This window comes from Panthera leo, chromosome C1, assembly GCF_018350215.1.
Source record: "Panthera leo isolate Ple1 chromosome C1, P.leo_Ple1_pat1.1, whole genome shotgun sequence".
Classification (NCBI taxonomy): Eukaryota; Metazoa; Chordata; class Mammalia; order Carnivora; family Felidae; genus Panthera; species Panthera leo.
Window position 1 is genome coordinate 96,499,808 of NC_056686.1, and position 27,975 is coordinate 96,527,782.

General features: G+C 40.0%; 1 protein-coding gene across 4 annotated transcripts in view; it reads left to right on the forward strand.

The window, feature by feature from the left end:
* Positions 1-27,975, forward strand: part of MAGI3 (membrane associated guanylate kinase, WW and PDZ domain containing 3) — a 245,679-nt gene that overhangs the window by 189,716 nt on the left and 27,988 nt on the right. For all 4 annotated transcript variants that reach the window (XM_042953476.1, XM_042953480.1, XM_042953478.1 and 1 more), the window contains exons 7-14: positions 6,452-6,509; positions 10,641-10,735; positions 16,285-16,473; positions 18,739-19,344; positions 20,575-20,606; positions 22,672-22,828; positions 24,944-25,035; positions 26,974-27,166. In XM_042953476.1, coding sequence (XP_042809410.1) covers positions 6,452-6,509; positions 10,641-10,735; positions 16,285-16,473; positions 18,739-19,344; positions 20,575-20,606; positions 22,672-22,828; positions 24,944-25,035; positions 26,974-27,166 — 1,422 coding nt within the window. The remainder of the gene's footprint in view (positions 1-6,451; positions 6,510-10,640; positions 10,736-16,284; positions 16,474-18,738; positions 19,345-20,574; positions 20,607-22,671; positions 22,829-24,943; positions 25,036-26,973; positions 27,167-27,975) is intronic.

Genomic DNA, 27,975 nt, shown 5'->3' on the forward strand with positions numbered 1-27,975 from the left:
ACTTTGATTCCCAAAGCAGACAGAGACCCAGCAAAAAAAAAAAAAAAAAGAGAACTACAGGCCAGTGTCCCTGATGAATATGGATGCAAAAAATCTCAACAAGATACTAGCAAATCGAATTCAACAGCATATAAAAAGAATTATTCACCATGATCAAGTGGGATTCATTCCTGGACTGCAGGGCTGGTTCAGCATTCGCAAATCAATCATTGTGATACATCACATTAATAAAAGAAAAGATAAGAACCATATGATCCTGTCAATTGATGCAGAAAAAGCATTTGACAAAATTCAGCATCCTTTCTTAATAAAAACCCTCGAGAAAGTCAGGATAGAAGGAACATACTTAAACATCGTAAAAACCATTTACAAAAAGCCCACAGCTAATGTCATCCTCAATGGGGAAAAACTGAGAGCTTCCCCCTGAGATCAGGTACATGACAGGGATGTTGCTTAACATAGTGTTGGAAGTTCTAGCATCAGCAATCAGACAACAAAAGGAAATCAAAGGCAAAGGAAATCTTGGCAAAGATGAAGTCAAGCTTTCACTTTTTGCAGATGACATGATATTATACATGGAAAACCCAATAGACTCCACCAAAAGTCTGCTAGAACTGATACATGAATTCAGCAAAGTCACAGGATACAAAATTAATATACAGAAACCAGTTGCATTCTTCTACACTAATAATGAAGCAACACAAAGACAAAGAAAGTGATCCATTCACAATTGCACCAAGAACCATAAAATACCTAGGAATAAACCTAACCAAAGATGTAAAAGATCTGTATGCTGAAAACTATAGAAAGCTTATGAAGGAAGTTGAAGAATACAAAGAAATGGAAAAACATTCTGTGCTCATGGATTGGAATAATAAATATTGTTAAAATGTCGATACTACACAAAAGAATCTACACATTCAGTGCAATCCCAATCAAAATCGCACCAGCATTCTTCTCGAAGCTAGAACAAGCTATCCTAAAATTTGTATGGAACCACAAAAGACCCTGAATAGCCAAAGTAATTTTGAAGAAGACCAAAGCGGGAGCATCACAATCCCAGACTTTAGCCTTTACTACAAAGCTGTAATCATCAAGACAGCATGGTATTGGCACAAAAACAGACACATAGACCAATGGAATAGAATAGAGACTCCAGAAATGGACCCACAAAAGTGTGGCCAACTCATCTTTGACAAAGCAGGAAAGAATATCCAATGGAAAAAAGACAGTCTCTTTAACAAATGGTGCTGGGAGAACTGGACAGCAACATGCAGAAGGTTGAAACTAGACCACTTTCTCACACCATTCACAAAAATAAACTCAAAATGGTTAAAGGACCTGAATGTGAGACAGGAAACCATCAAAACCCTAAAGGAGAAAGCAGGAAAAAACCTCTCTGACCTCAGCCGCAGCAATTTCTTACTCGGCACATCTCCAAAGGCAAGGGAATTAAAAGCAAAAATGAACTATTGAGACCTCATGAAGATAAAAAGCTTCTGCACAGCAAAGGAAACAATCAACAAAACTAAAAGGCAACTAATGGAATAGGAAAAGATATTTGCAAATGACATATCAGACAAAGGGCTAGTATCCAAAATCTATAAAGAACTCACCAAACTCCACACCCAAAAACAATCCAGTGAAGAAATGGGCAAAAGACATGAATAGACACTTCTCTAAAGAAGACATCCAGATGGCCAACAGGCACATGAAAAGATGCTCAACGTCACTCCTCATCAGGGAAATACAAATCAAAACCACACTCAGATATCACCTCACGCCAGTCAGAGTGGCTAAAATGAACAAATCAGGAGACTATAGATGCTGGAGAGGATGTGGAGAAATTGGAGCCCTCTTGCACTGTTGGTGGGAATGGGAACTGTTGCTGCCACTCTGGAAAACAGTGTGGAGGTTCCTCAAAAACTTAAAAATAGACCTACCCTATGACCCAGCAATAGCAGTGCTAGGAATTTACCCAAGGGATACAGGAGTGCTGATGCATAGGGGCACTTGAACCCCAATGTTTATAGCAGCACTTTCAACAATAGCCAAATTATGGCAAGAGCCTAAATGTCCATCAACTGATGAATGGATAAAGAAATTGCAGTTTATATATACAATGGAATACTACTTGGCAATGAGAAAGAATGAAATATGGCCTTTTGTAGCAACGTGGATGGAACTAGAGAGTGTTATTCTAAGTGAAATATGTCATACAGAGAAAGACAGATACCATATGTTTTCACTCTTAGGTGGATCCTGAGAAACTTAAGAGATAGACATGGGGGAGGGAAAGAGGAAAAGAAAAGTTAGAGAGGGAGGGAGGCAAACCATAAGAGACTCTTAAAAACGGAGAATAAACTGAGGGTTGCAGGGGGGGTGAGAGGTAGGGGAAAGTGGGTGATGGGCATTGAGGAGGGCACCTATTGGGATGAGCACTGGGTGTTGTATGGAAACCAATTTGACAATAAATTTCATATTAAAAAATAAATAAATAAATAAACACCTGCCATCTCTTGAATGTCCATTGGTGCTAGGGAATGTACTAGGCAGTTTTTACATATGATTTCTCCCCTAAATGCCTCTAAATGGAAATTAATACCTTTCTCCTATTCCCACAGCTACTCTCATGGTAGGTATTCAATAAATATTTGTTAATGTATCGGTCTCATGCCAGAAGAGCCAATAACCTGGACATCAATCATCTTGGCCGCTTCCTGTCTTTTCCTCCTTCAATCTCATATTAGTCTCTGAATCCTGTTGCTTTGCCTTCTATTAAACATTCTCTCTCTCCATTCCTTCTACCACTGCCTTAGTTCCAGCCTTCATGACTCCTTATCTAGGCTATTAACCATTTTCTAATTTGTCTGTCTTTATTCTCCACTCCATCGATTCCATCCTCTGTTACTGCGGCCCCATAATGTTTCTCAAATATGAATTTAATTTTGTTCCATTGTTATCTAAATAAAGATCAGAATCCTTAACATGGCCCTCAAGAAATGTGGTTTGATGCTTGCTTATAGGATAAACACCTTGCACACAGCCTTCACTCCAGTCCTGTCAAATTATTTGTAATTACTGAAAATGCCACCCATTCTTAACCCCTCAGTGCTCTTTGATCTGTTGGAATGACCCCATTCTCCCCATTTCCAAAACATCCTTAAAGACTGCCCAAACATCACCCTCTTTTAGAAGACTTTCCTTGTAGCTACTCTTATGAGCCAATTGGTATCCTTCCACTGCACACCCCCAAAAAGCTAATGTTTATCTTGATTATGTAATTTAGCTTCTCTGCTTAGACTGTGAACTTTTTGAGGTCAAGAACTGGGTTGTGTTTCTAATTATTTTTGCATAAGGAAGAAGGAAAGAGGAAGAGAGGGAAAGGGAAAAGAGGAAGTCAGTGAATTAATTAATTCAATTGAGCCACTCAATTGAGCCAGTGGATAGTGTATAAAATCGCTAAGTGTTTTAATTTTGCTTTTATTAACTTTATTTTAAATGGGAAAGTAATAACTACTCCTTTATCTGCATTAAACTGTTCTGCAGAAAACTAGCTAAAGGTATCAGTAGTAAAGGTTTAAAACCATAACTAAAAGTAGCCCCAGAAGTGTGCCTGGGTAGCTCAGTCGGTTGAGCATTCAACTCTTGATTTGGGCTCAGGTCATGATCCCAGGGTTGTGGGATTGAGTCCTGAGCTGGGCTTCCTGCTGAGCACGGAGCCTACTTAAGATTCTCTCTCTCAGGGCATCTGGGTTGCTCAGTCAGTTAAGCATTTGACTTTGGGTCAGGTCACGATCTCTCAGTTTGTGAGTTCGAGCCCCGCGTCGGGCTCTGTGCTGACAGCTCGGAGCCTGGATCCTGCTTCAGATTCTGTATCTCCCTCTCTGTCTGCCCCTCTCACACTTATGCTCCGTGTGTCTGTCTGTCTGTCTGTCTGTCTCTCAAAAATAAATAAACATCTAAAAAATGTTTCAAAAAAGATTCTGTCTCCCTCTGCCCCTCTCCCCTGCTCGCTCATGTTCTCTCTCTCTCTCTCTCAAAATAAAAACAAATAAATAATAAAAAAGTAAGTCGGGGCGCCTAGGTGGCTCAGTCAGTTAAACGTCCAACTCTTGGTCTTGGCTCAGGTCATGATCTCACAGTTCATGTGTTCAAGCCCTACATCGGACTGTGTGCTGACAGTGTGGAGCCTACTTGGGATTCTTTGTCTGCCTCTCACTCTTCCCCTCCCCTGCTGGCACACTCACTCTCTCTCTCTGTCTCTGTCTCTCTCTCTCAAAAATAAACATAAAAAAATTTTTAAGTAAGTAACCCAGGAGATAAAGTACCAGTTTGTTTACTCTCCTAAAGACAGGGCTGTGCTTTATCTGTTAGTTGCTAATTAAAATGCTGAATCAACTCCAGATTAACGCTGAAATCTATTTATGTCGATCTTGTATCCTTATTAAGTATTAATACATTTTTTTGGCAAGTTGTTTAGATACCAAGTGGAATGTTTCAGCTCTGTCTACAGTTCTTGCAATTCTGCAAACTTTTCTAAAGACAAAGCATAAATCCAGCCATGGTGCAGTAATAGCATCCATCCTTACTCAGCACCATTCAGCTCCCGTGCTATTTCAAGAAACTTCCTATTAAAGAAAAAAAATCTCTTTCATGGAAGATCCTTAATGGTAATGCTTTGGTAATATTATGAAAGACCTTTTTTTTATTTTTTACAGACTAATCCAGCAAATACTCCTACCCATGTAACAGTTGCTTGGTATAAACTATCATACCTACTTAATTGACAGTTATTTGCTGCATAGCTGTGGAAGATCAAAGCAAACTGAAGTGTGTCTCAGTTCTTCTCAGCTGTTTTATTCTGTTTTCATACAGCCGTTTTCAACGATTCTCATCTTTTCCACCTCAGTCATTTCAGCCAGGTCCTTCAAAGGAGAACCACAAAAACTCACCAAGCTTCAAAACCACCAATCAATATATATACACAGGCAGAAAAATAGGAGGGAGAAAGGGGATGAAGGTGATTCAGAGCTTTTCATCCAGAGGCTAGTCATCTATTCTCTCCTTTTATTCTGAATGTGAAATAATTTTATTAGCATAATAGTTTGGATAGCTTGTCAGGTTCATTACAATGAAATTTTTCCTTGCAAAGTCCATGCATCAAAACTGCAGCTAAGTGATAAAGAATTAATAAATCTTTGGATATATTCTAAGCCTATTTGCTGTGTAGCATACGTCGTGTGTGTGTGTGTGTGTGTGTACACGCACATGTGTATTTTGGCCTGGCAGAAGAACATTCTCAAAGAAATTGACAATAAAAGTATGGACCATCATAGTGTATAACTGGGTTTTTAAAAAACTCCCTCTTGCTGGGCTCCTACATATAAACTGCTAGCATTAAAACCACCTGCTAGGAACATTCCTGCCAACTAAATCTGCGTCTCACTAATAAAATGATTCTTCAGAAGCTGTAACTAGGAAAACAGAGTGGAAAGGAAAAGAGGATTTTTTTCTTGACAGTTTCGGTCTCTATTGGAAAGACTGGAATTTTTTATTTTTTTTTTTTAACTATCAGAAATTCAGCTACCTTTGGTTTTTCTGGTTATATTTTATTAGTTACCTGGGCTAAATAATATATAATAATCCTGCATAAGATATTCCTTTGTTACCAGACACAAATACGGATTCTACACAAGGAGCTGTGGTAGTTATTTTACATTTTCATTCAGAAACTCAAATTAATGCAAGAGAAAGTAGGTATTTTTCTTAGATTTTAAGGAAATCTAGATTGCCCACCTGCAATGGCAAAAATCCAAGGCTGGACTTTTTTTAGGGGGAGAAGTGGGTCAGAATAGTAGAAATCATTGACAGGTCATATGTATAATAGTGAAAAATTGAACACGTAGCTGCTGCTTGTATTGAACTATAGGGTGTGACTTGCATCAGCATTATAAGTGTTTATTTTTTTTTAAGTTTATTTATTCAATTTGGGGGGGGGGGGATGGAGGGGGGAGAGAGAGAGAGAGAGTCTCTGTCAGTCGAACCCACGAGCCATGAGATCATGACCTGAGCCAGTTTAAGAGTTGAGCACTCACCCCACTGAGCCACCCAGGTGCCCCATTATAAAGCTGTTTAAATGAAAGATCCATACCAGATGATTTTTTAAATAATTAACATTTTTATGGCTTAGGATTCATGTCAACGGTTTTGAGTTGAATGTCATCTTTTGTTCTGGGCTTCTAATTACCTGCTGAGACACTCACTAGCTATTGAAGAAGCCACTCGGACTCAAACTGTGTTTGTTCTTTGAAAGTGAGTCCTCAGCTTTCTGTCGGTCTCCCAAATGTTAGCGTCATGAAATAAAAGACACTTCAATTCACTCGTGGTGAATTCTTTTCTGCTGGTTTGGAATCTGGCATTTTACTCCATTTCTCTTTTTAATTTACAGAACTTCCTTATGGCTGGGAGAAAATAGAGGACCCTCAGTATGGGACGTACTATGTCGAGTAAGTTTGTTATCGCAGTTACTATTCTCCCAAATGTTTTTCCCTCGTTATACAGCTTTAGGGAATACAGAATACAACACTTCATGCTTCTGCAGTCCAGCTTTCAAGGCTTTCCACTAGGGGAATTAGAAGGAGGGGCAGCGAGCATTTATCTCCGTGTTTCTGGGCTCCCCAAAAGTTGACTTTGAAGTAAATAGAGTAAGAGGGCAGTTGCCAGGCTGATGAGTAGCTGCAAGTGTTACCATTACCACTACAGCCTTTAAAGAGAAAAGTAGTATATAGGAAACGGTGACATGAGGGCAGGGACTAGATGAAACGTTAAGGTCACTTCCAACACTACAGCTATCTGGTCGCGAAGACAGGGAAAGGGCAGCGTGCCGTAACGATCCAGAGCTGGGGAGTACAGGATTAGGAGTGTACTGTCTCATAAGGAACTAATCCAGGAAAGCTTAGTATTCTTTTGAGGGGAAGAAAGTTGCCTCTTACACAGCTGCTATGGTTAAATTTAAACATAACTCCATGTAGGAGCTGAGCACAAACACCTGCCTGTGTTAGTCACAGAAATCAGGATAACATCAACATGCAATGTTTCTTTCCCTTTTCTTAATTTAGCCAATTGCTCCCCTGTTATGACCATTGGGATGGCTTTCTTTCCAGATGCTATAGGTAGAATTTTGACCAACGGCAAATAATCGCGTCAGAAATGTTGCTATGTACCTCCTATAGCCGTAGGCATATATACCTCCCAGTAGGTAGGAGTCTCAGTCTACTGCCGAGGTGGTGAAGGCAGAATATCATTACCTGAAAAAATAGCAAACGGGAGAATCTTCTAGTTTTATAATTGCCGATTACTGTTTCATCACTTTGTGGCGTAAACAAACGCCATTTCCTAGTATTTATCCCTAAAGTCAGTATCTCTGACTCCTGTTGTATTTCTCCTCTTTTTTTAAAATCAAATATAGTTGACACACAAGATTACAGTGGTTTCAAGTGTACGTCTAGTCTTTATTCTAATGTGTAGATTGTTGTATGAGTCACTGTGGTTCGATATTTGGAATGATTTCTTAAACTCGAACCTGTACCCTAAGAAAACGACTCACTTTGACCTGTAGGTAGAGAACTTCACAATGTCGATACTTTGGTTCCTTCGGATGGCGATGCTAATTTTATTTTTGTTGTGCTATTTAATATCTTGCTGATATTATGGTGTGAAAAGTACACAGCGGCTCTTTCGTTTGTTTGGTTTTTTTCCCTAAAGCATATTTACTTAAAGAAACCACCACTTCTCGAGCCAAAGGACTATGTGAAGGCCAACTGAAAGGTTTTGTGGGATGTTTCCCCCTAGCTGTTTGGTCCGTTTACATTTGGCTTCAATAAACTATTAATTGCCACGGACACCGCTGAACAAATTTCTGCAATAATGACTCTCATTCTTTTATTGTCCATTCCAAGGAAATCTGAATACATGGTCAAGAGGTGAAAGTCATTTGCCTGTTATAAAATCTTGGGCTAAATGATCTGGTTCTCATTAAGCAAAGATACAACATTGAAGCAACCTCAGGGCGGATCCTGAAGTGACCTGTTCCTAGTTGTCACAGAGCATGTGAAATAGCCTGAATTAGAAGCAAAAGCAGCAGCAGCATGATTTTGTATGATTGGTCCCAGAACGAGCTCGTTTTACAGGAGGGTAATTTATTAGATTAAGAAAGAGCAGGCTGTACTCAAGATGCACATTAGTATGGAGTCAGCTGAGCCATGGAGTGTGGCTTGCTTCCCAGATTAGTTAGGTTTTGAATCCCGACCATAGTCATCTGCAGTGAGTTTACTGATGGAGATAAAAAGCTGTTACTTGAACGGCTACTCTTTGGCTCTCTCAGTTTGTCAAACCAGATGGCACAATGATTGCTCTTGGCAGGAGCCTTGTAGTAGTAACACCAACTGCAATGGCACTTTTTCCCTGCAAGTATTTATTTTCGGGGATGCGATTCTGAAATGGATTAATTTATTTTTGCAAATAAAATTGTTCCAGAAATCTAATGGCAGGCCTTCTATGAGAATGGTTACGTACTTAGAAACGTTGTTTCATAGTGTTGCGTTCAATGTCTTGATGCTCGTAGGTTTCCAAGTCAAAGTACTCATCTGCTTTAATATCTCAAATTCTTCATGAAAGAATACAGATTTTGTTTGTGGAGATGAGTTTTTTAAATCTACCTATCATACACAAAGTTTTAATACAGATGAGATTCCAAGGTATCTATATAATCATGCTTCTTTGTTCCCCTTCTTTAATTTTTCTGGTAATCTGTGATATTCTTCTCTCTTATTCCCCATAGCTAGTTATATGGAAAACAAAATCTGTTATATCTTAACAATATTGTGGCTGTAAGTAACCAAAAGAAAAGGAGGGCGTTTTTTTTTTTTACTTTTTTGTTTTGTTTTGTTATTTGGGTAGCATTTTAATCTAAGTAGTTCAAGGTGACAGGTGCAATTACTCCCTTCGCTAGAATCTTACATCCTTTTGTCAAAGAATTTTCAGGAAAGGGATTGTTCAGTTGAGTACTCCTACCCTCCTTTCCCACACATTATGAAGAGTATAAATACAAATCGCTACTTCTTACGTTTTAATGCCTAGCTGGCAAAATGAGTCATTCCAGCTGATGATGTTAACGCAGGCCAGGGTTCATTCTAAACAGGTTCATCCTTTTCCGAGTGTCACTTTTGGCGGTTTTATTTTTTCAAGAATCTGTGACCTGTCCGTACCCAACAAATAATGTTGAAAACAGTACTTAAGTTAACACCAAAGATCTTCATGTTCCCAGAGGGTTTAACAGTTAACTCACTGACCAGGGGTCCCCCTCGATAGGAAACAGAACCCTACTTTTAGTGAAGTTTACTTTTAGTGAAACCACAACCCAAAGAATTTCAGGTAGAACTTGCCATATTTAGACTCTGAAACGAAGTAACTGCATCTGTTGCAGAGTTAATAATGCCCTAGAAGCCTAAACGACATAAAGTCAGCATACCTGACGGGTCCCTGCTGTCCTCTTCCCTCAGCACCATTGATGCTCGCAGAGGGCAAAGTAATTATCCAAGTTGTATAACTGTTTCTGGGCAAATTTTGTAATACCCAGCCTATCTAAAAGCAGTCATAATCTGAGAGTCTCATGATTTGCCGTTTAATCGTTGGTAGTTGCTAATGCTACTTCTTGTTAAAATGGATTCTACTGGAAAATGTGTATCATTTGGCTGAAATATATTTGTACCATGGAAGTGCTAGAACGTAAATCCCACTGCTTCTGTATGAAACCTGTTGAAACAGCTTTTGTACAGTAGTTGTGTTCTCACCCAGCTTCCACTTGACTGACTTTGCCAGACAAAACGGTGCTCTGCTCCCCCCCCACCCGCCCCACCCGCCCCAGGGAAATGTACTTTTGCCCGCCATGCATTGACTGCTGTTGGCTAGCCGCTCTCCCTTGGTCTTCCCGTGGCTGTGTGCTTTCCACAGCAGTCGTGAATGTTCCTAAATCAGAAATACCAGTCAAATTTATATGTAATTACCTAATTATATTAATTATTACATAATCATGACAAAATTTAAGTGTGGCAAAGTTCTGTGATACAAATTGATACAAGCAAATCTCTCTCTTAGTTGCTCTGCTAAATTGATGTGGGTGAGTCAGTTGAAAAATAATAGTAAGATTCTAGAAAGCTGCTATACTCAGATTTTTCCAAAAGTGTCTTTATAGCTGCTTCATTTTAACAAAACTTGAATTAAAATCCTCCTACCATTAACTGCTTTTTAGAAAATGAACTGATCCATTGCCAACCATTCCGATTGCATTAAATGTGAGGGCTTCTCCTACGGTTTTGAAAACTGTCATTGGCTCTGTGGGGTTCCTTGATTCAGAAGCTGTAGTGAATCCTTCAGCAGCTTTCACCCTAGGTGTCTTCCATGGGCCCTTCTTTAGTTGCCGAAACCATCTACTGTCTTTTAGCTTCTCTAAGTTCCGTAGTCTACAGATACGTGTTCGCCCCTTAACCATGTGGGGATGGAATGGAATAAGAGTCTATTTAAAAATAACATAATTCTTTCTTCTTAAACTGAAATGCTTATTTTTCCACATTTTACAGTCACCTTAACCAGAAAACCCAGTTTGAAAATCCAGTGGAGGAAGCCAAACGGAAAAAGCAGTTAGGACAGGCTGATACCGGGCCTTCAAAACCAGGTAGAACTTTTTCCTCAATCCTTTCTCCCAAGAATACCTTGTGAAATTTATTTATTGACTTAATGAAAGCGAGCTTGAACTTTTTATTGTCGGGGCTTTGAAGTTCAACAGAGAATGTCTCCTTGTTATCACTGTAAACATAGGAATCATCTTAATAAAACGTCTCAACATTTTGAGAGTCCTGCTACTTCTATGCTGCTTATATGGAAAGTGTGAAATTGTTGGTGGAAGATGTTGCATGGCTTTGTTACGGGTTTGAGGTTGCTGTGTGAAGATTGCATTGTTTCCCAGGGTTTCAGGCCAGGACAGTGTGAGATCTCTAATTCATGGTGAGCTTCTCCCAAGTTAACACTTAGGTCTGAGGTCTGTAACCATCCGGGATTCTTGGTGAACTGATATGAATAAATCCACCATATTATTTGCCTGTATCATTGATTTTCAGGTGGAATGGTAAGATATTAGTAATTCAAAATCATTTGGCGAACATTTAAAAAAAAAACTTTTTTAACGTTCATTTTTGAAAGAGAAAGAAAGACAGAATGCAAGTGGGGGATGGGCAGAGGGAGAGGGAGACCCAGAATCCGAAGCAGGCTCCAGGCTCAGAGCTGTCAGCACAGAGCGCAATGAGGGACTTGAACCCGCGAACTGCGAGATCATGACCTGAGCCAAAGTCAGACGCTTAACTGTCTGAGCCCCTGGGGGACATTTTTAAAATGCACAGAACCTGATATTTTGATGAGCCTAGCCATGTGTATTTTGAAAAACCTGCCCAGGAATTTCTTACATTCTACTCGTCCCTCCCCATCCCTTCCCCCTGCTCCATCTGTAGTTAATAAGCAGGGTTCTGTCTACACAGTCATATTATAATAATCAAGTAGACTCCCCACTTCTGTTGCCAATGAGAGAAGCACTTTCTTTTTTGTTTTTTAAGTTTATTTATTTATTTTCAGAGAGAGAGAGAGTGTGTGCACAAACAGTGGAGGGCAGAGAGAAAGGGAGAGAGAGAATCCCAAGCCGACTCCCTGCTGTCAGTGCAGAGCCTGATGCAGGGCTGGAACTCAAGAACGGAGAGATCATGACCCGAGCCAAAACCGAGAGCTGGCTGTTTAACTGACAGAGCCACCCAGGCGCCCCAAGAAGCACTTGTTTCTTACAGCTACTCTTCAAAAACATAGTCTCGTCCCTTAAGTTTTCCATTTGATTTAGTAAGCGTTTTCAGTTTAACAAATATTTTTGAGCACCTGCTGTATGCCCAGTGCTTTGCCAGTCACATGTTACTCAAAAATGATTAGGTCTTGGGGCGCCTGGGTGGCGCAGTCGGTTAAGCGTCCGACTTCAGCCAGGTCACGATCTCGCGGTCCGTGAGTTCGAGCCCCGCGTCAGGCTCTGGGCTGATGGCTCGGAGCCTGGAGCCTGTTTCCGATTCTGTGTCTCCCTCTCTCTCTGCCCCTCCCCCGTTCATGCTCTGTCTCTCTCTGTCCCAAAAATAAATAAAAAACGTTGAAAAAAAAATTTAAAAAAAAAAAAAAAAATGATTAGGTCTTGACCTCAAGAATTCACATTCTGGGGATACCTGGGTGGCTCAGTCAGTTGAGCGAGCGTCAGATTTCGGCTCAGGTTATGATCTCACAGTTGGTGAGTTCAAGCCCTACGTCGGGCTCACTGTCAGCACAGAGCCTGCTTCAGATCCTCTGTCCCCCTTTCTCTCTGTCCCTCCATCGCTCATGCTGTCTCTCTCTCTCCCTCAAAAATGAATAAACATTACAAAAAAAGTTCACATTCTAATATAGGAAATTAATGGTTGCCATATATGGTGTTAGGTGCCATTCTCAGATAGCAGCTAAATGTGCAGACGACGGATCAGGTATGAATCCCAGCTGTGTAACCTTGGATAAGTTCCCTAAACATTTTGTGCCCCTGTGTCTTTATCCATAAAATAGAAATAAGAATAACACTTACCTCTGAAGGTGTTTCTAAGCGTGCAAATTAGTATGTATAAAGTGCTTACAATGGTATCCGGCAAATGGTGGCCAATACTTTCCTTGTTATTAATAGAGATATACATGTTGTATTAATAGAGATGTATTAATAGGCATAAAGGAGGGAGTGCTCACCTCTCCTTTGGTGGAGCAGGTCAAGGACACAGAGGAGCTTTCAAAACAGAGGACACTTTAGAAGTGGGTCTTAAAGTGTCAGGAAGAGTTAAAAGGAACGGAATGTATAAAACTATAGGTGCATGAAATGGTGGTCTAGGGGCCAAAGAACAGATAGGAATGGCTAGCACATGGGAGATTTGTGGGGTAGTAACGAGAGATGCGGCCATAGGTGGAGGCAGCCAGGAGAAGAAATGAGTTTCCAAAAGAAGTTGAGTGTGTCCCATGTTGCTGAAAAGTCAAGAAAGGTGGAAATTGAAAAGTGTATGCTGAGGTTGACGATATGGAGGTCATCTGTCACTCTAGCAAGAGCAAGTGGAAAAGAAGTAAAAATGCAGCAGAAGGAAGAGGGAATGGTGGGTGATGAAGCAGAGACGATGGGTATAGTCCACTGTTTTTATAGCTTTGACTGAAAGAGGGTAAACAGAGGATACTAACTGGAGGGAAACATGAATCCCCATTGCACAGGAGAGACATTAGTAGAGATAAGCCTTTTGCTTAGAAGCACAGTGAGTGTCAAGCCCGAATTTGCACCTAGTTTTACGGAGTTTAAATTCAGAGTTCTTTGTATTATAATATACGGTTTGTGAGTGCCCATGTGTTCATAGCACATGTCAAGGGAGATTTTTTTCTCCCTCATTAAACTCTAAGCTCCTTGAGGGCAGGGACCATGCGCATGCTATTAATTTAGATAACCAGGCTCTCTCCTATGAGCTGGGCATTAAAAGAAGAAGAATGACTCAGCCTTTGTCTTTCAGGAGTTCACAGTTTAGGCAGGGAACTAGACACCTAATTTTAGTACAGTATGATAACAGACATAAACAAAGGAGAGAGTTGGAACGAAGGAGAGAAAAATTAAATCTGACTATGAGAAGGGCAAGAAAAGCTTCCTAGAAGCGATAGAAGTTCTGGAAGAATGATGGCTACCGTTCATTGGAGGTACTGGGTCAGGTACTCGATTGGATGCTTTGTGTACATCTTCTCATCTAAGACTCAATATCTCTGCAAGGTTATTAATATTACAGTCCCTCTTCAGATGCCTTGATAGCATCTTGCAGTTGTTTGATGCATCCATTCCAACGATATGCTTGCCACATGGAGAAGTATTCACGTTTGTAAGCCAGGAACCTCCTTCTTTAGACAGCATGTATGTGTTTGTGGTCATCTGCATTTATTGAGCGCTTACTGTTTGTCAGGCCTTGTTGCCCGTGCTTTTGATGCTTTACCTAGTTCAATCCCTATAACAATCCCATGAATTAGTTACCTCCCCCCTCCCCTCCCCTCCCCTCCCTTCCCCTTCCCCTTTCCCTCCCCCTTCCCCCTTCCCCTCCCCTTCCCCCCTTCCTCTTCCCCTCCCCTTCCCCTTTTCTTTCTTTCTTTCTTTCTTTCTTTCTCTTTCTCTTTCTCTTTTCCTTTTCCCTTTCCTTTCCTTCTTTCATGTCAAGTGCTTTCACTTGTAAGAGATCAGTAAGAGATCTTCAGTAGGAAGAACATGTCAAATAAAGTAGACCTACTCCCACCCCAAGCCTGCCTTTGTCAGTATTTTCAGGGCAGCCCTGTCTCTTGAGGGAGCTGGTTGCACACTGCACAGTCTGTGCTACCCTATGGGGCAGCCACAAAGATTACTCTTTTGTAACTGACAACGAGCTTTAACGCATGTCTCTTCGAAGCCTTTTTAAGAGGGGCCGCAGCAGCCACTTACAAATGGGTCTGGGCTGGACGCTAGTGCTGAGGGCGAGCCGTGTATGAAGCTAGTCACCTTTGCTGATTTAAGTCACTAAGGAAATGAGCATCTACACCACGGTGAGATTCCACTCATGCCCACTGGAGTGGCTAGAATCAAAAAGCCCACAGTAACGAGTGTTAGCAACACAGCAGGGAAATTGGAGCCCTCCTGCGTGATGGTGGAAGTATAAAATGGTGCGGGATCTTTGGACAAGTTTGGCAGTTTTTCAAAATGTTAAACAAAGTTACTCTATGTTTATGGCAATGGCTGCACTTCAGTCCTAGCATATACGTAAGAGGACTGAAAATATGTACCCACACAAAACCTGGTACACGAGCGGTCATAACAACATTGTTCATAATGGCCAAAAAGGGGAAACAACCCAGATGTCCATCAACTGAAAAATGGGGAAGTAAAATATAATATATCCCTGCAATGGACCGTCATTTGGCAATAAAAAGGGAATAAAGTACTAGCACATGCTAAAACTTACCGATGAACCTCAAAAACATTATGCCCAGTGAAAGAAATCATTCAAAAGACCACATATTATATGAGTCCACTTATATGAAACGTCCAGTTTGGGTAAAGCTGTAGACAGAAAGTAGATTAGTGATTGCCAAACACTAGGGTGTGAGCACAGGTTAGGGAGAAATGGGGAGTGGCCGCAACAGGCATGGGGTTTTCTTTGGGTGGGGGGATTTCCTAAAATCGGGTGGTGGTGACGGGGGTACAGCATTGACTTGTACACTTTAAATGGCCGAGTTCTACCATATGTGATTTTATCTCAATAAACTATTACATATTTGACAGAAAATGTTAGACTATCATTTCAAAAGTTCATTTAAACAACACTTCGTAAGCTCTTACTCTGCACCATTTGACCCTTTCACGGTTCTCAAAGTGCCCTAATGACAGCCGTGGTCAAGGAGAGGAGGGGAGAGAGAAGGGTGGTGCTATTTGCAAATATGGATCACTTCTAGTTTTAGGATCATCTGAGGAAACCTCTAAAAATAGGCTTTTTAATGGAGCTATGTTTGTTTTCTTCCTAAAGTATTTACTAAACATGAATAAAAGGGAAAGAAATGTGAAGCTACTTACTGGGAGGTCAGGGATTCATGCCTTCACATCAGATACGAATTGAAGGCTACAGAAAGCCTGAGTTGTGAATTATAAAAAGTTCCCAATATATTCTTTTTCATAAGTTTGTGACAGTTGCCTTCATCTTCCTAGAACAGTGTTTTCTCAGTAGAGCTCAGTAGATGCTTTTTTAAATGAAATGTATGGCTGAATGATGTCCAAGACTTTAAGGAATTTAATAATAAAGGTGGTCCCTCAGGTGTCTCATTTGGACTTCATATGAAGGACTCTTTGGGATGAGAAAAAGGACAAACAAATTGGGCAATGAGGGGGTGATAAAGTAGGTGTTTTTACCTTTCATATAACGTAGAAGAGTCCTATAAAAGAGAAATGAAATTGGCTAAGGTTTTTTTTTTCAAGTGATTTATAGTTTACTAATTTAAATTCTGCTTCATAGTATTAGATTCTCTCTAATGTGCTTTCTTTCATGATTTCTTCTACTTATATAGACTGTCTTGAAAGTTTGACTTTGAGGGCCATCTTCATTGTAAGTATTTTCACTCTCAAACCCATTTCTCATTTTGGTACAGATATGGAAAAATCCCACTTTACTCGAGATCCATCACAGCTGAAAGGCATCCTTATTCGAGCATCATTGAAGAAAAGCACAATGGGATTTGGTTTTACCATTATTGGTGGAGATAGGCCTGATGAGTTCCTACAAGTGAAAAATGTGCTGAAAGATGGTCCTGCAGCTCAGGATGGGAAAATTGCACCAGGTAGCAAATTTTTCAGAATTATTTGAAGAGTAATGATACTGTCAACAAAAACTGTAGTGAAAAGGTTTTGTTTATACATACATTTATAAAACTTACATATAATAAATATATTTTGCATATGTTCTAACTACATGTGTATACTACATATATATAGTTGAGAGAGAGAGAAAACTAAATTATACAACAGGGTAGGAAGATTCCTGTATGAAAATAGTTTATCCTTTAAGTGCGTAGTAATTTTGAGAGAGGGCCATTTTTTACAAGTAAGTGCAAACTTGGAAAAAACATATGAAATGTATTAATTTTTTGGAGTAATTTGTATCACCTTGAGACAGCTCTTTGTGCTAAGATAAAGATTTGTTAATCATCTCAGAAAACTGGTTGTTTTTCTTTGATGATGTAGGGTACTTTTGGAACTATTTAATATTTACCTGTAATCTTTGGGGAAAATGATCCATTGTGATGTTTATAGTGATTATCAAACAAATGATGTCCCACAAATTTTCCCAAGTTTTGTTTTGTTTTGTTTTGTTTTTGCTTCCTCAGTCTTATTGGTTGTTAGTAAAATTAAACTCCCATGTTAAGAATTACGGACATGAAATTACCGTTTTTACAGGGCTGTGTAAATTTGTCTTTTGTATAGTTTTCCCCAAGTCTTTACTTGGTAATTGTCAGATATTTTTATATGCCTGGCAGTTTTTATGGCTGAGGGGGTTAGAGGAAGTTCAAGACCAGTTACAATTGTGGGGGAGGTGTAAGCACCTTTTTCCAGAAAGATTTTACTGTGTCACTGAGGTTGTTTCTTGTGCCGTTTTGCTGGACTTTTCTGATATTTCATATACCATGCAAGTGAGTCCCCTGTTTGGACAGTTCAGTTGTCATAGGACTTTTGATGGCATATATCAACTTATTTTCAATTAGGATATGACATCTCTCATATTCTGCTTTCCCATTTAAGTGACAGAGACTTAAAACAAGAAAACTTAAAATAATCAAAAGTTATATTTATAAGGAAAATTATTTTCGCTCTTGATTTATGAGAGTAACAAACTCTAGAGATTAAAGTTAACAGTAAAAATTTTCAAGCTTTCAGTCTTGACTTCTGTAATATTTTGTCCACAAAACATTTTGTAGCTCTTGTGTATGCTGTTTCATAATATAGATGCAGATATGTCTAAAACTGATGTCTAATTTGCATAGCAATACAATACTTCCTGTGAACATTCTGGAAACTTTTACCAGGGGAGGAACGTCAGAACTTTGTTTCTTATTAGTCTAATTATTTCTGTGTCTTCATAGATTATGAAACAAGTTTCTGCACACTCACATTTGTTTTTAAATACCATTCGTGTTGATGTTTCAAAGCCTACGTGCAATCAGGACAAATTAAAGCATCTTTACTTGGCAAATAACCTTTTAAATCATCACATTCAAATAAAAACAGCAAATGGATGAGACATTAGAGGACAGATTTTAAAAGTTAAGGCTACATTAAAAAAAACCTCCCTGCTGATGAATGTCAAGTAGCAATGATTCTGGAACAAAGTGGTCGGAGTAATGTATATCAGGAAAGCAAAACTGAATTTTACAAGAATTAGTTTAGCTGACTTTTCGGTGTCTTAAATAATACGTTCTTCACTTGTGTTGAGTTTTCTTGTCGCATGTTTCTCCTTTTGAAGTCTGAGTACAATAAATTGAAAATCTCTATGAAAAGAAGGGATGCTAAAGGCAAAGTGATTCATAACTTTACATTATTCTCCTCTTCAGGCCTACATTATTCAAACTAGGAAGAATTTGTAAGCACCTTGTAATTAATGGCCTCTTAAAATGAAGAAATAAGGTGGTATTTAAAGATCGCCTGTTTGTACGAGTAGCTGTTGGAATTATTTCCTCCTCTTCCACGTGCTGAATATCTACTCCATGCCTAGCTTTGTGTGACTGCTTAGGTATGACTCAGAGGATATACTAACAGTGACAGTGTGAATCTACAGTTATTTTCCAAATGATTCCCTTGAGCTTGAGGTCATAACTCTGCTGCAGAGATAATTAAGGTTTTATACATTTGTATTCTTTTTAGAGAAGAACCACAGAAGGGAGAATGACGTACGTGTCTGTGTTCAAAATCTGTCTTTTCAGCAGTTAATGAATAGCAAGAGGGTTCCAGAATTCAGATTTAGATGATAAATTGATTATTGTTCCTCCTCCAACAGAAAATTAACTTACTTTGGTGGCTTTAATGTTTTGAACACGATTGTGTCTTCGCAGGTGATGTTATTGTAGACATCAATGGCAACTGTGTCCTTGGTCACACCCATGCAGATGTTGTCCAGATGTTTCAATTGGTACCTGTCAATCAGTATGTAAACCTCACTTTATGTCGTGGGTATCCACTCCCTGACGACAATGAAGATCCTGTTGTGGACATTGTTGCTGCTACGCCTGTCATCAACGGACAGTCATTAACCAAGGGAGAGACTTGTGTGAATACTCAGGATTTTAAGTCAGGAGCAGTGGTTCTGGACCAGAATGGAAAACCGGGACACGCCTTGATCAGTGACCGTCTCAATGGACCATCAGACCCGAGCGAGCAGAGAGCATCGATGGCATCATCAGGCAGCTCCCAGCCTGAACTAGTGACTATCCCTCTGATTAAGGGCCCTAAAGGCTTTGGGTTTGCAATTGCTGACAGCCCAACAGGACAGAAGGTCAAAATGATATTGGATAGTCAGTGGTGTCAAGGCCTACAGAAGGGGGATATAATTAAGGAAATTTACCATCAAAATGTGCAGAATTTAACACATCTCCAAGTGGTAGAGGTGCTAAAGCAGTTTCCAGTAGGTGCAGATGTACCATTGCTTATCTTGAGAGGAGGTGAGTAAAAGCACAAGGAAAATGCTTCATTGTTCATGCATTTATATCTGTTAATCGTCCTTCCTTCCAGGGCAGAATCCCTCTTTTCCCAGCCGACTTAACTGGTAATTAGTGTGCATTTTCCTTAAGGTTCCGTCTGCCTGCTTCCGTAAGCAGTATCTTCAGCAGTTTTTCCAGTTATTAGTGGTTTCATTTGTGTCCGTGATGGATTTTCTTCCCTCCGTATTCTCTTTAAAATCTGATTTACGGCTTTCGTGATGAGAGAGAGTCGCAGCATTATGCTGCTTCAAATGAAACGTGTCCTCTTCATTGCATCTTCTCTGTTGATGACAGTAATAGAAATAGACGCTTTCAACCAGTGGTACTTCATCTGGACCTCTGTAATGTACCGAAGATGTTTTCAAAGAGCTAGCGTCTCTGTGAATACGCAAAATGTTGGATGGTGTATTAATCTGTTCTGTAAAAGCAATCATGATAGCTGGTGCTCATAAGGCTTTTATCTTAAGCTTTAGTATCTGTCCGTAAATGTTAATTAAATCCCACAGTACTCATGTGAGAGAAATATAATTTTTATTTTCCAAGGTCATCAGCTGACTTGAACTGCTCGCAGACATAAATCCAGTTCCGAGGACTAATCATAAAGTTGGATTTTGATGGGCTTTCGTAAATCCATACCTATGAACGACTAGTATTTGAAAGAATAAAATTTAGCCCTTCGCACTTCTCTCTCTGGCTTTTAGTTTTCATTTTTGAGGCAAATGAGCAGTTGAACTTCATTGGGATGTTTTTCACTGTTCTCATTTCTTTGAACTATTTTTGTTTCTTCTCTGGGTGATACTGTAGAATGTGCTCAGAGCTGGGGGAAGATTCCCCCTGTGAGTGCTGGAGAGTTATCCAGGGTTCCAACAAATACAACAAAGAGACCAGGGTTTGGTGTCAGATAGGACTGATGTCAATTTCCTCCCTTGCTACGTGTTGGTTCTGTGCTATAAGGAAGTAATATAATTTATTTGAGTCTTTGTTTACCTGATCTATAGTAACATTTATGCCTAGGATTGTCAGAAAAATGAAATGAGATAATATATGTACAATGCCTGGCACATAGAGGGCGTTGGCCATAGAATTTACTAGCCCACTAAAAGTTGAAGCTAGTTTTATCATAGACATGAGCAGTACTTGTGATCTGGGAATGCTTCTTCTGTTTTTAAAATTTGGCTCATTTTTTTTAAGGTCCTCCTTCACCAACTAAAACTGCCAAGATGGTGAGTATACAGTGGTCCTCAAATCCTTCTTCCCAACACAGCAAAAGAGATGCCACGTTCCCCTCCGTTAAGAGCAGCCTCCGTGGTGGTGATTATCGACTGGGAGAAGTGAGGAGGCATTCTGCCCTGGGCTTGTATCAGAAGCTCTGGGGAAGCGTGTGAGTTAGAGAGGAGGTGTGCTTTCCCGGGGAAGTATTTCTATTGAAGGAAAACTCGAGGCCCACACTCCCAACAGCCCTGTCCTCTAAATGGTGAAACGTGAACACAATGAAGTGCCTACTTAGGGGTCCTTCTGTTCTCTTTGCGTCTCAGAGGAGCAAGGGTAAGGAGGGGCTGAATGTTAGGGCAGAGAATAAAAACTGTTGCTTCTTCCCTGATGCCCAAAGAGAAGTGGGAGGTTCATGTCATTTCACGGGGACCATAAATACCCACGTTGAGAGAACCTTCTTACAATGGACTAAACAAGACTTTCTAGAGTAATTGGGGCCTCGGTGCCCAATCTGCCTGTTATCAAAGTGAAAGGCTGTCAGACTTGAAACAGCATTTTCTTTGGCGTTCTTCTGAATAACTGAGTAGCCTGTTTAAGGACCTGTATCGCAAATAAGACCTAAAAAAGGGCACGGCAAACAGTGCCAGGAAAGAAAATGTGCTAGGTGCAGACATGTAGCTGCCAGAATACGCACAATTATATGGGTGTGGATATAAAGACAATTACGTATTAAAACCTAATTTAGTTCTGGTTTGCTTGATTGGGAGCCTGTCATCTCCTAATGAAAGATGGTGTTCCATAACCAGAAAGCACAGGCTTAAAGGAAGGACCATCAGATAGAAAATGCATTAATGCTAGTCCACCGGATAGGACCCTCTACAAATTTGCTGTTTCATGGATCAAAAGGACAGAAACATTCTGCATTTTTATAGACTGTACCACTTAACAGCCAGTGTGAACAGAAATGCTTTCTGCCTATTTAGTTAAAATTGCACTGTGTTCTCCTAGGTTTCTCTGGTTCCCCTAGTCATTGTTTTTAACTTCTGTGCTGCCAGTCTGTTTCATAATAGACGCCAAGAGCAGCCAGGGTGACCCCAAAGCTTTCTAACTGATGACCTTGTGCCTGCTCTGACAGAATCCTGGGACGTGTGGGGGAGGGGGGAGGAGGCCGCCCTCCTCTTCTTGCCGTCCGACCGGGTCTGGATCAGTGAAGGGTGCCCCCGGGAACAACACTTGTAGCGAATGTCCTCATACCACTCCCTCATAAGCTGCCCCCAGTGCTCCATCCTCCTCAGCATTATTTTTTCGCAAACATCTATAATCTCCCCCCTGCCCCTCTCTCCCCCCCGCCCCCCGCAAGCGATAATTCAGAATAACCAGCTGTTCTCAAACCCATATTTATTTTCTTCGGCTGTGTATTGGATCTCATCTTTAAAATTTTATTGAATCATTTTGCCTGGCTGTTATTCTGGGAAAGTTTTGTCAGATTGGAAAAAACAGGAAAACATGCTCCCGTTTTCCCTTGCTGGATTGCCCGGCGTGGTGCGTTTCTCCTTCACGTATTTGAATCGGCCACGCAGGGGATTCGTAGTGTCCTCTTTGTAACCCGAGTTAGAGTTAACACTTCCTATTCCATTTTCTCAGAAAGCATGGTATCTCAGACATCTTCACGGGGAATTAAATGGAGGGAGTGGGGGCGGTGGGGCCGATCCAGACCTTCACGAAGGTCCTCCCTCCCGCCCAGCAGTGTTGCGTTGTGTCCCTGTGTTCATCTTCTCAAAGTCAGCTTGTGTCTTGGTGGTGGAGAAAAGGGCAAGGTCATGTAAACGTAGGACTAATGCAGGCCCTTCCGTTGACATCATTATAAACTTTTTCTAAGTTAAGTAAAATACGTTTTAACCAAGCACACACGGCTATGCAGGTGAATTCTGACAAGACTGCAAATATGCTGTGGCTTTGACCCTGCCACCTGCTCACCTATAATCAGTTGACATACCCGGGTCACACAATAGTTTGATGAACTAATCAACCATCTGGTTTTAAACACATACTAAGTAAGGCCCTTTTCCATTTCAGAAAACAGATAAAAAGGAAAATTCAGGAAGTTTGGAGGCCATAAATGAGCCCATTCCCCAGCCTATGCCTTTTCCACCCAGCATTATCAGGTCAGGATCCCCGAAATTGGATCCTTCTGAGGTCTACCTGAAATCTAAGACTTTATATGAAGATAAACGTAAGTAGTTGTGGAATATTTCAGGAGAGCATGCGACAAAATAAATTTGAATTTTCTAAAAAACTGGGACCTTCCCAAACCATATTGAAAAGTTATTCCTTCATCCCCATGTTCATATGACTCTGGGTTTCTTCCATTTGTATTCAACACTCATTCACTCACTTTTTTCCAAAACCAGGGACTAAGTGCCTACGATCTACCTAACACACAGTAGGTGATGGGAATACAGAGATAAACAGGGTCCATAGGCTGTGCAACCAAAAATGATAATTAAACCTACATGGAAAATAAATAAGTACAAACCAGCCTCACATGGATCTGAAGAAGGAAACAATCAATTTTACCACTGTGGGTAGTAGGAAGTGTCAGATACTGCTTCAGATAGGAGGTTAAGCCTGAAACAAGTCTTCAAAGACAGAGAGGTGTTCATGAGGCAGATGAAAAGGGAAAGGAAGCAGGAGCAACCTTTGCACATTGACCTTGCATGGCCTGCGTCCTGCCAGTGGCCCGGTTTGGCTGGGTGCAGCTGGCACGGGAGAGCAGAGGGGAGCAGGAACAGGTTGGGGAGGACGGAGTCGACCATTCCAAGGGAGCTGGAGTCCATCACAGAAACGATAGAGAGCCACGGAATAGTTTCACTGCCGGGATGATCATCGTGGACTTGTGTTTCAAAGAGATGTTCCTGGCAGGAGTATGAGGGGTGGTGAATCAGAGCGTGTGCAGCCTATGGAGGAAACCAGGGTAGACGAGGTCAGAGGAATCCAGCTGAGAGGGGTGCGCAGAGAGAGTGCATAAGGCAGAAGTTCATTTTTGTGCTGATTTACTTAAAATGATAAATCGTTTCCAAAGTAAAATTGCAGATTAACTAGGTTTAATTTTTTTAATTTGTTTTTAAGAAGCAGATCTAAATCTACCTTAGAAATGATGTACACAGGTGGAAATATCGTATATAATTGACTTCATAATAATTTAACCAACTGTAAGTCTTTATCCTGAATAGGCCCAGGCCGTATTTAGAAAGATGAAAACCAGATGTAAGCACAGCACAGCAAAGCAATAATTTAAATTAGTATAACTATGGAGAATCCTTTTCTTCTGACTTCCCATTCATAGCCTTATACATTCTTAGTATTAATATGAACTCCTCAGTCCCTTTGGGCCTTCCATATAAAGTAACTGAGTTGGGCTCAAGAGTTTTATCTCTAAAGTTCTGTAATTCTGATAGAAATTATTTCTCAAAAGAGACTGCTTCTAAGGAACATTATCAAGATTTACCCCATGCAGTATCTCTGTTTTTATATAGTTCCCCGACATATTTCTAGAAAACACTTCTTACTTTGTGAATAACACGAATATTTTCTTGACAATCAAATTATTTTAGTCATGAAGTAGATTTCCCTGACTTAATATTCTGGTGAATGGGACCTACCCTTTGGGGCAGAATAGCGTGAGTTAAGAGCCTGGACCCTAGAAATCAAGCTAAGTCGAGATCTCAGCTGTGCCATTTATTTGCTGACACTAGGCCACGTACCTAGGCCTCAGTTTTCCCAGCCAGAAAATGGGGCTGATAATAGGTATTAGCAGTCATTTTCTTTTAAAATAATATCATTTTGCACCATTAGGCTAAGTGAATATGGGATGCTTTTCTGAAACAACGGTATTAGTTCAGGAGTAGAATTAAGGCATTTTATGGGCTCTCTTTTCCTAGGATTTGCCCAGATGTTAATGTACATAATTTGCACCTCTCAAACATCAAACTTAAATTGGATGATGCTGAATTTAATATCATAACATTGATTTGGAAGGCATTAGGGCTTAATGGCAGAGTAAAGCTGAGTACATGGAAGGTAGGGGTAAATGTTCCCGAGCTATCTCGATGCACAGTTTTCTTTAGAGCTGGAAAAAAATACTTACGATTGATTTTTTTTTGTTTGTTTTTTGCAATAGTGGTATGCTCTTGTGTAAGTTTTCACATACCAGAAAGTTCTGAGGTTACAGTTTATTGAACTTTATCATAGTATCCTACTACATAAGTGCATTGTTTTATTTTAACCTTTTTAAAATAAATGCAAGTATTTTATTTTCTTTATTTTTATATTTTCTGGTTTTCCTTAGCACCAAACACCAAAGACTTGGATGTTTTTCTTCGGAAGCAGGAGTCGGGGTTTGGCTTCCGGGTACTGGGAGGCGAGGGGCCGGACCAGTCTGTAAGTTCAGATATTTTGGAATTTGGCCGTTCCTATGAATCTTTAAGTAGCTGTTTGGAAGAGTATAGTGTTTGCTTTATTTGACTTTTTTAGATAAGATTTTGGTTTTCTCTACCCGTGTCATTAACGTGAGGAGGAACTGCATTTTTCTTAGTGTCATGGTTTCTCAGGGACCTTGGTGTGGCTGAGGCAAGAACTGAATATGTCAGCTGGAAATTGGGCAGTAATTAATTTCTGTATTCCACTATGTGCTGCAGTTCATTATTTTCAATTTTTATTTCCCCCTGCCTCTGTTAAACAAAATTTAAGACCTTTGCCTTCTCTCAGAAACCTATAATCTAGCATCCTGTTTGCCACAATCAGTCTGTCCTTTGAATGAATGCTCTGTAAACAGTTGGCCTGAGGCTGCGTACATCATATCACCTGCCCTCATTAGTGGGTTGACATTTTCAAGCTCAGTACCTTGCATACCATTCCATCCGCTCTACGTATAAAACTAGGGAAAAATAAAATAAGTCGTGTTTCTGTCCAGAAAGCAGAAGGGTTATGTTTATAAAGCCTTTAAAACCTAGAACTTTATTTTTTTTTATTTATTTATTTTTTAACGTTTATTTATTTTTGAGACAGAGAGAGAGCGTGAATGGGGGAGGGTCAGAGAGAGGGAGACACAGAATCTGAAACAGGCTCCGGGCTCTGAGCTGTCAGCACAGGGGCCCGATGCGGGGCTCGAACTCACGGACCGCGAGATCATGACCTGAGCCGAAGTCGGCGCTCAACCGACTGAGCCACCCAGGCGCCCCAAAACCTAGAACTTTAGACACGATTCTCACCTAAAGTTTAGAGAACAAATGTAATGGGTTCTGTTTTTTTAAGTTTGGCCCTTAGTTTGAATGACAAAGAAGTAATGTGCTTTGTGGAGTTTGAGAACAGATTTATGTTTTTTCTGTATAATGTAAGAAAGACATTCTTACTGTGCTTGGAAGTTAGGTGAGGAACAATAATCTTTTAAAATGACATGCTTCTTTCCATTTCTGGATAGAACATTTGATTTATATATTATAAATGTGTCCTAATTAGTCATATTGGTTATAGTTAATCACCAGAGACAAAGCTTAAGGCAGGTCAACCTATACAGGGCAGATATACCTTGATTGTTCTTGGTGGAAGATGTGATTTGATTTTAATGGTTCCTATTTTGTTAATACCCATAGAGTTGATTAAGATATTTTAAGAATTTGTCTCAAACAACTTGGGACAAATCTTTTTCTTAAATGTCAGGTGTTAACAGCTCTGAAACTAGCCTAATAATTCAGGATTTTAATTGCCGGCAAGCAAAATGAGCCAAATCTGTTTACCTAGATGTAAGTAGACCTCAGACCACTCTGTTCCCTAAGATATTTACTGCTTTGAGACTTAGGAATAAGAAATGTTTCTCTGCTGTATATACTGAATTTGTATTGATCACCATATGTGTTGGGGATATCTTAAGAATGATCCCAGTTGCTGTGAACAGCGTGTAGAAAATCTTAGCTGATGGCATTCAATATCCTTTTTTTTTTCTTTTTTTTTTTTTTTTTTTTTACTTTTTAGGAGCTACTCTGCACGAGTGCATTTTCTGAGTTTAATGTATTTGTTTTGTTGTATTGATGGAACTGATAGTGGTACTTTTTAAGTTATTAAACAGCTTTGCATTTTCTATCTTGTTTTTATTCAACCCCAAAGATCGAGAAGAGATCATGTAGTGTGGTTATCTGAAGTGCCATTTTGTAGAATGGTCACTTTCTAAGATAACCCCCTTCTATAAATGTTCATAGTTGAACTGCAAAAATATGTTGGTTTGCATAGTACTGAGTCAGGAAGTCCTTAACATAGCTATTGAGGATCATAGTAGCTCTTACTTGACTGTAGAGACCAACCTACACTTTGTTATCTTATCAGATATACATTGGGGCCATCATTCCTCTGGGCGCAGCTGAGAAAGATGGCCGGCTCCGTGCAGCTGATGAACTGATGTGCATCGATGGGATTCCTGTTAAAGGGAAGTCACACAAACAAGTCTTAGACCTCATGACGACGGCTGCTCGAAATGGCCACGTGCTATTAACCGTCAGAAGAAAGATCTTCTATGGTGGTATGTGAACCTGTTCCTGCTCTGATAGGTTCAAAAAGAAACAAAGAGACTTTAGCCCATTTTCTATGTAGTTTTGCAGGTTCCTTTATTAGGTTTAATACTGTCTGAGATAATCCATTTAGTATGACCCGGGGCCTCATTGTGGAAGGCCGTGTAAGGTCAAAAGGATCCAGAAAGACTATTATCAAAAAACAAATAAATTTTGGGCCTCCGTATTGAGATTATGTTAATGTGTTGGCAGATTTTGCCAACGTGGTATTGTAGATGGGAGCACCAGGTTAAATCTGTTCTCTTAGATACAGTGTTTTAGTCATACCAAGATATCCCATTAGCTGAATGTCAAAAGATTTTGGATCCTGATGAATTCCTAAATATTCAGAGGATAGAATGCTTCTACTTGAGAAGTTATAATATAATGTAATTTAACATTAAAAAACATTTATTGAGTTGCTTACTATATCTCAGACCTATGGATTCTTTTAATTAGTCTTTATAACACTGTGATGTAAATACTGTCATTATTCAGTTTTAGAATTACCCACAGAAAGGTTGGGAGACACATAGCTGGTGAACAGTAGGGCCAGGATTAAGACAGGAGTTTAATTATAGAGCCTGGGGTCTAAACCATGATACGAGGCTCTAAGTGCATTTTTCTCATCAATAGCTTTGTGAATATCACATCGGAATTTTGAGAAGTGAATTCTTGCCACTTTTTAAAATTTTAAAAAGACTACCCGGTAGCATAAGAATGTAAGCCTCGTAGAGGTAGTGGTATTTATCCATTTAGTTAACTGCTGTATCCCCAGCAC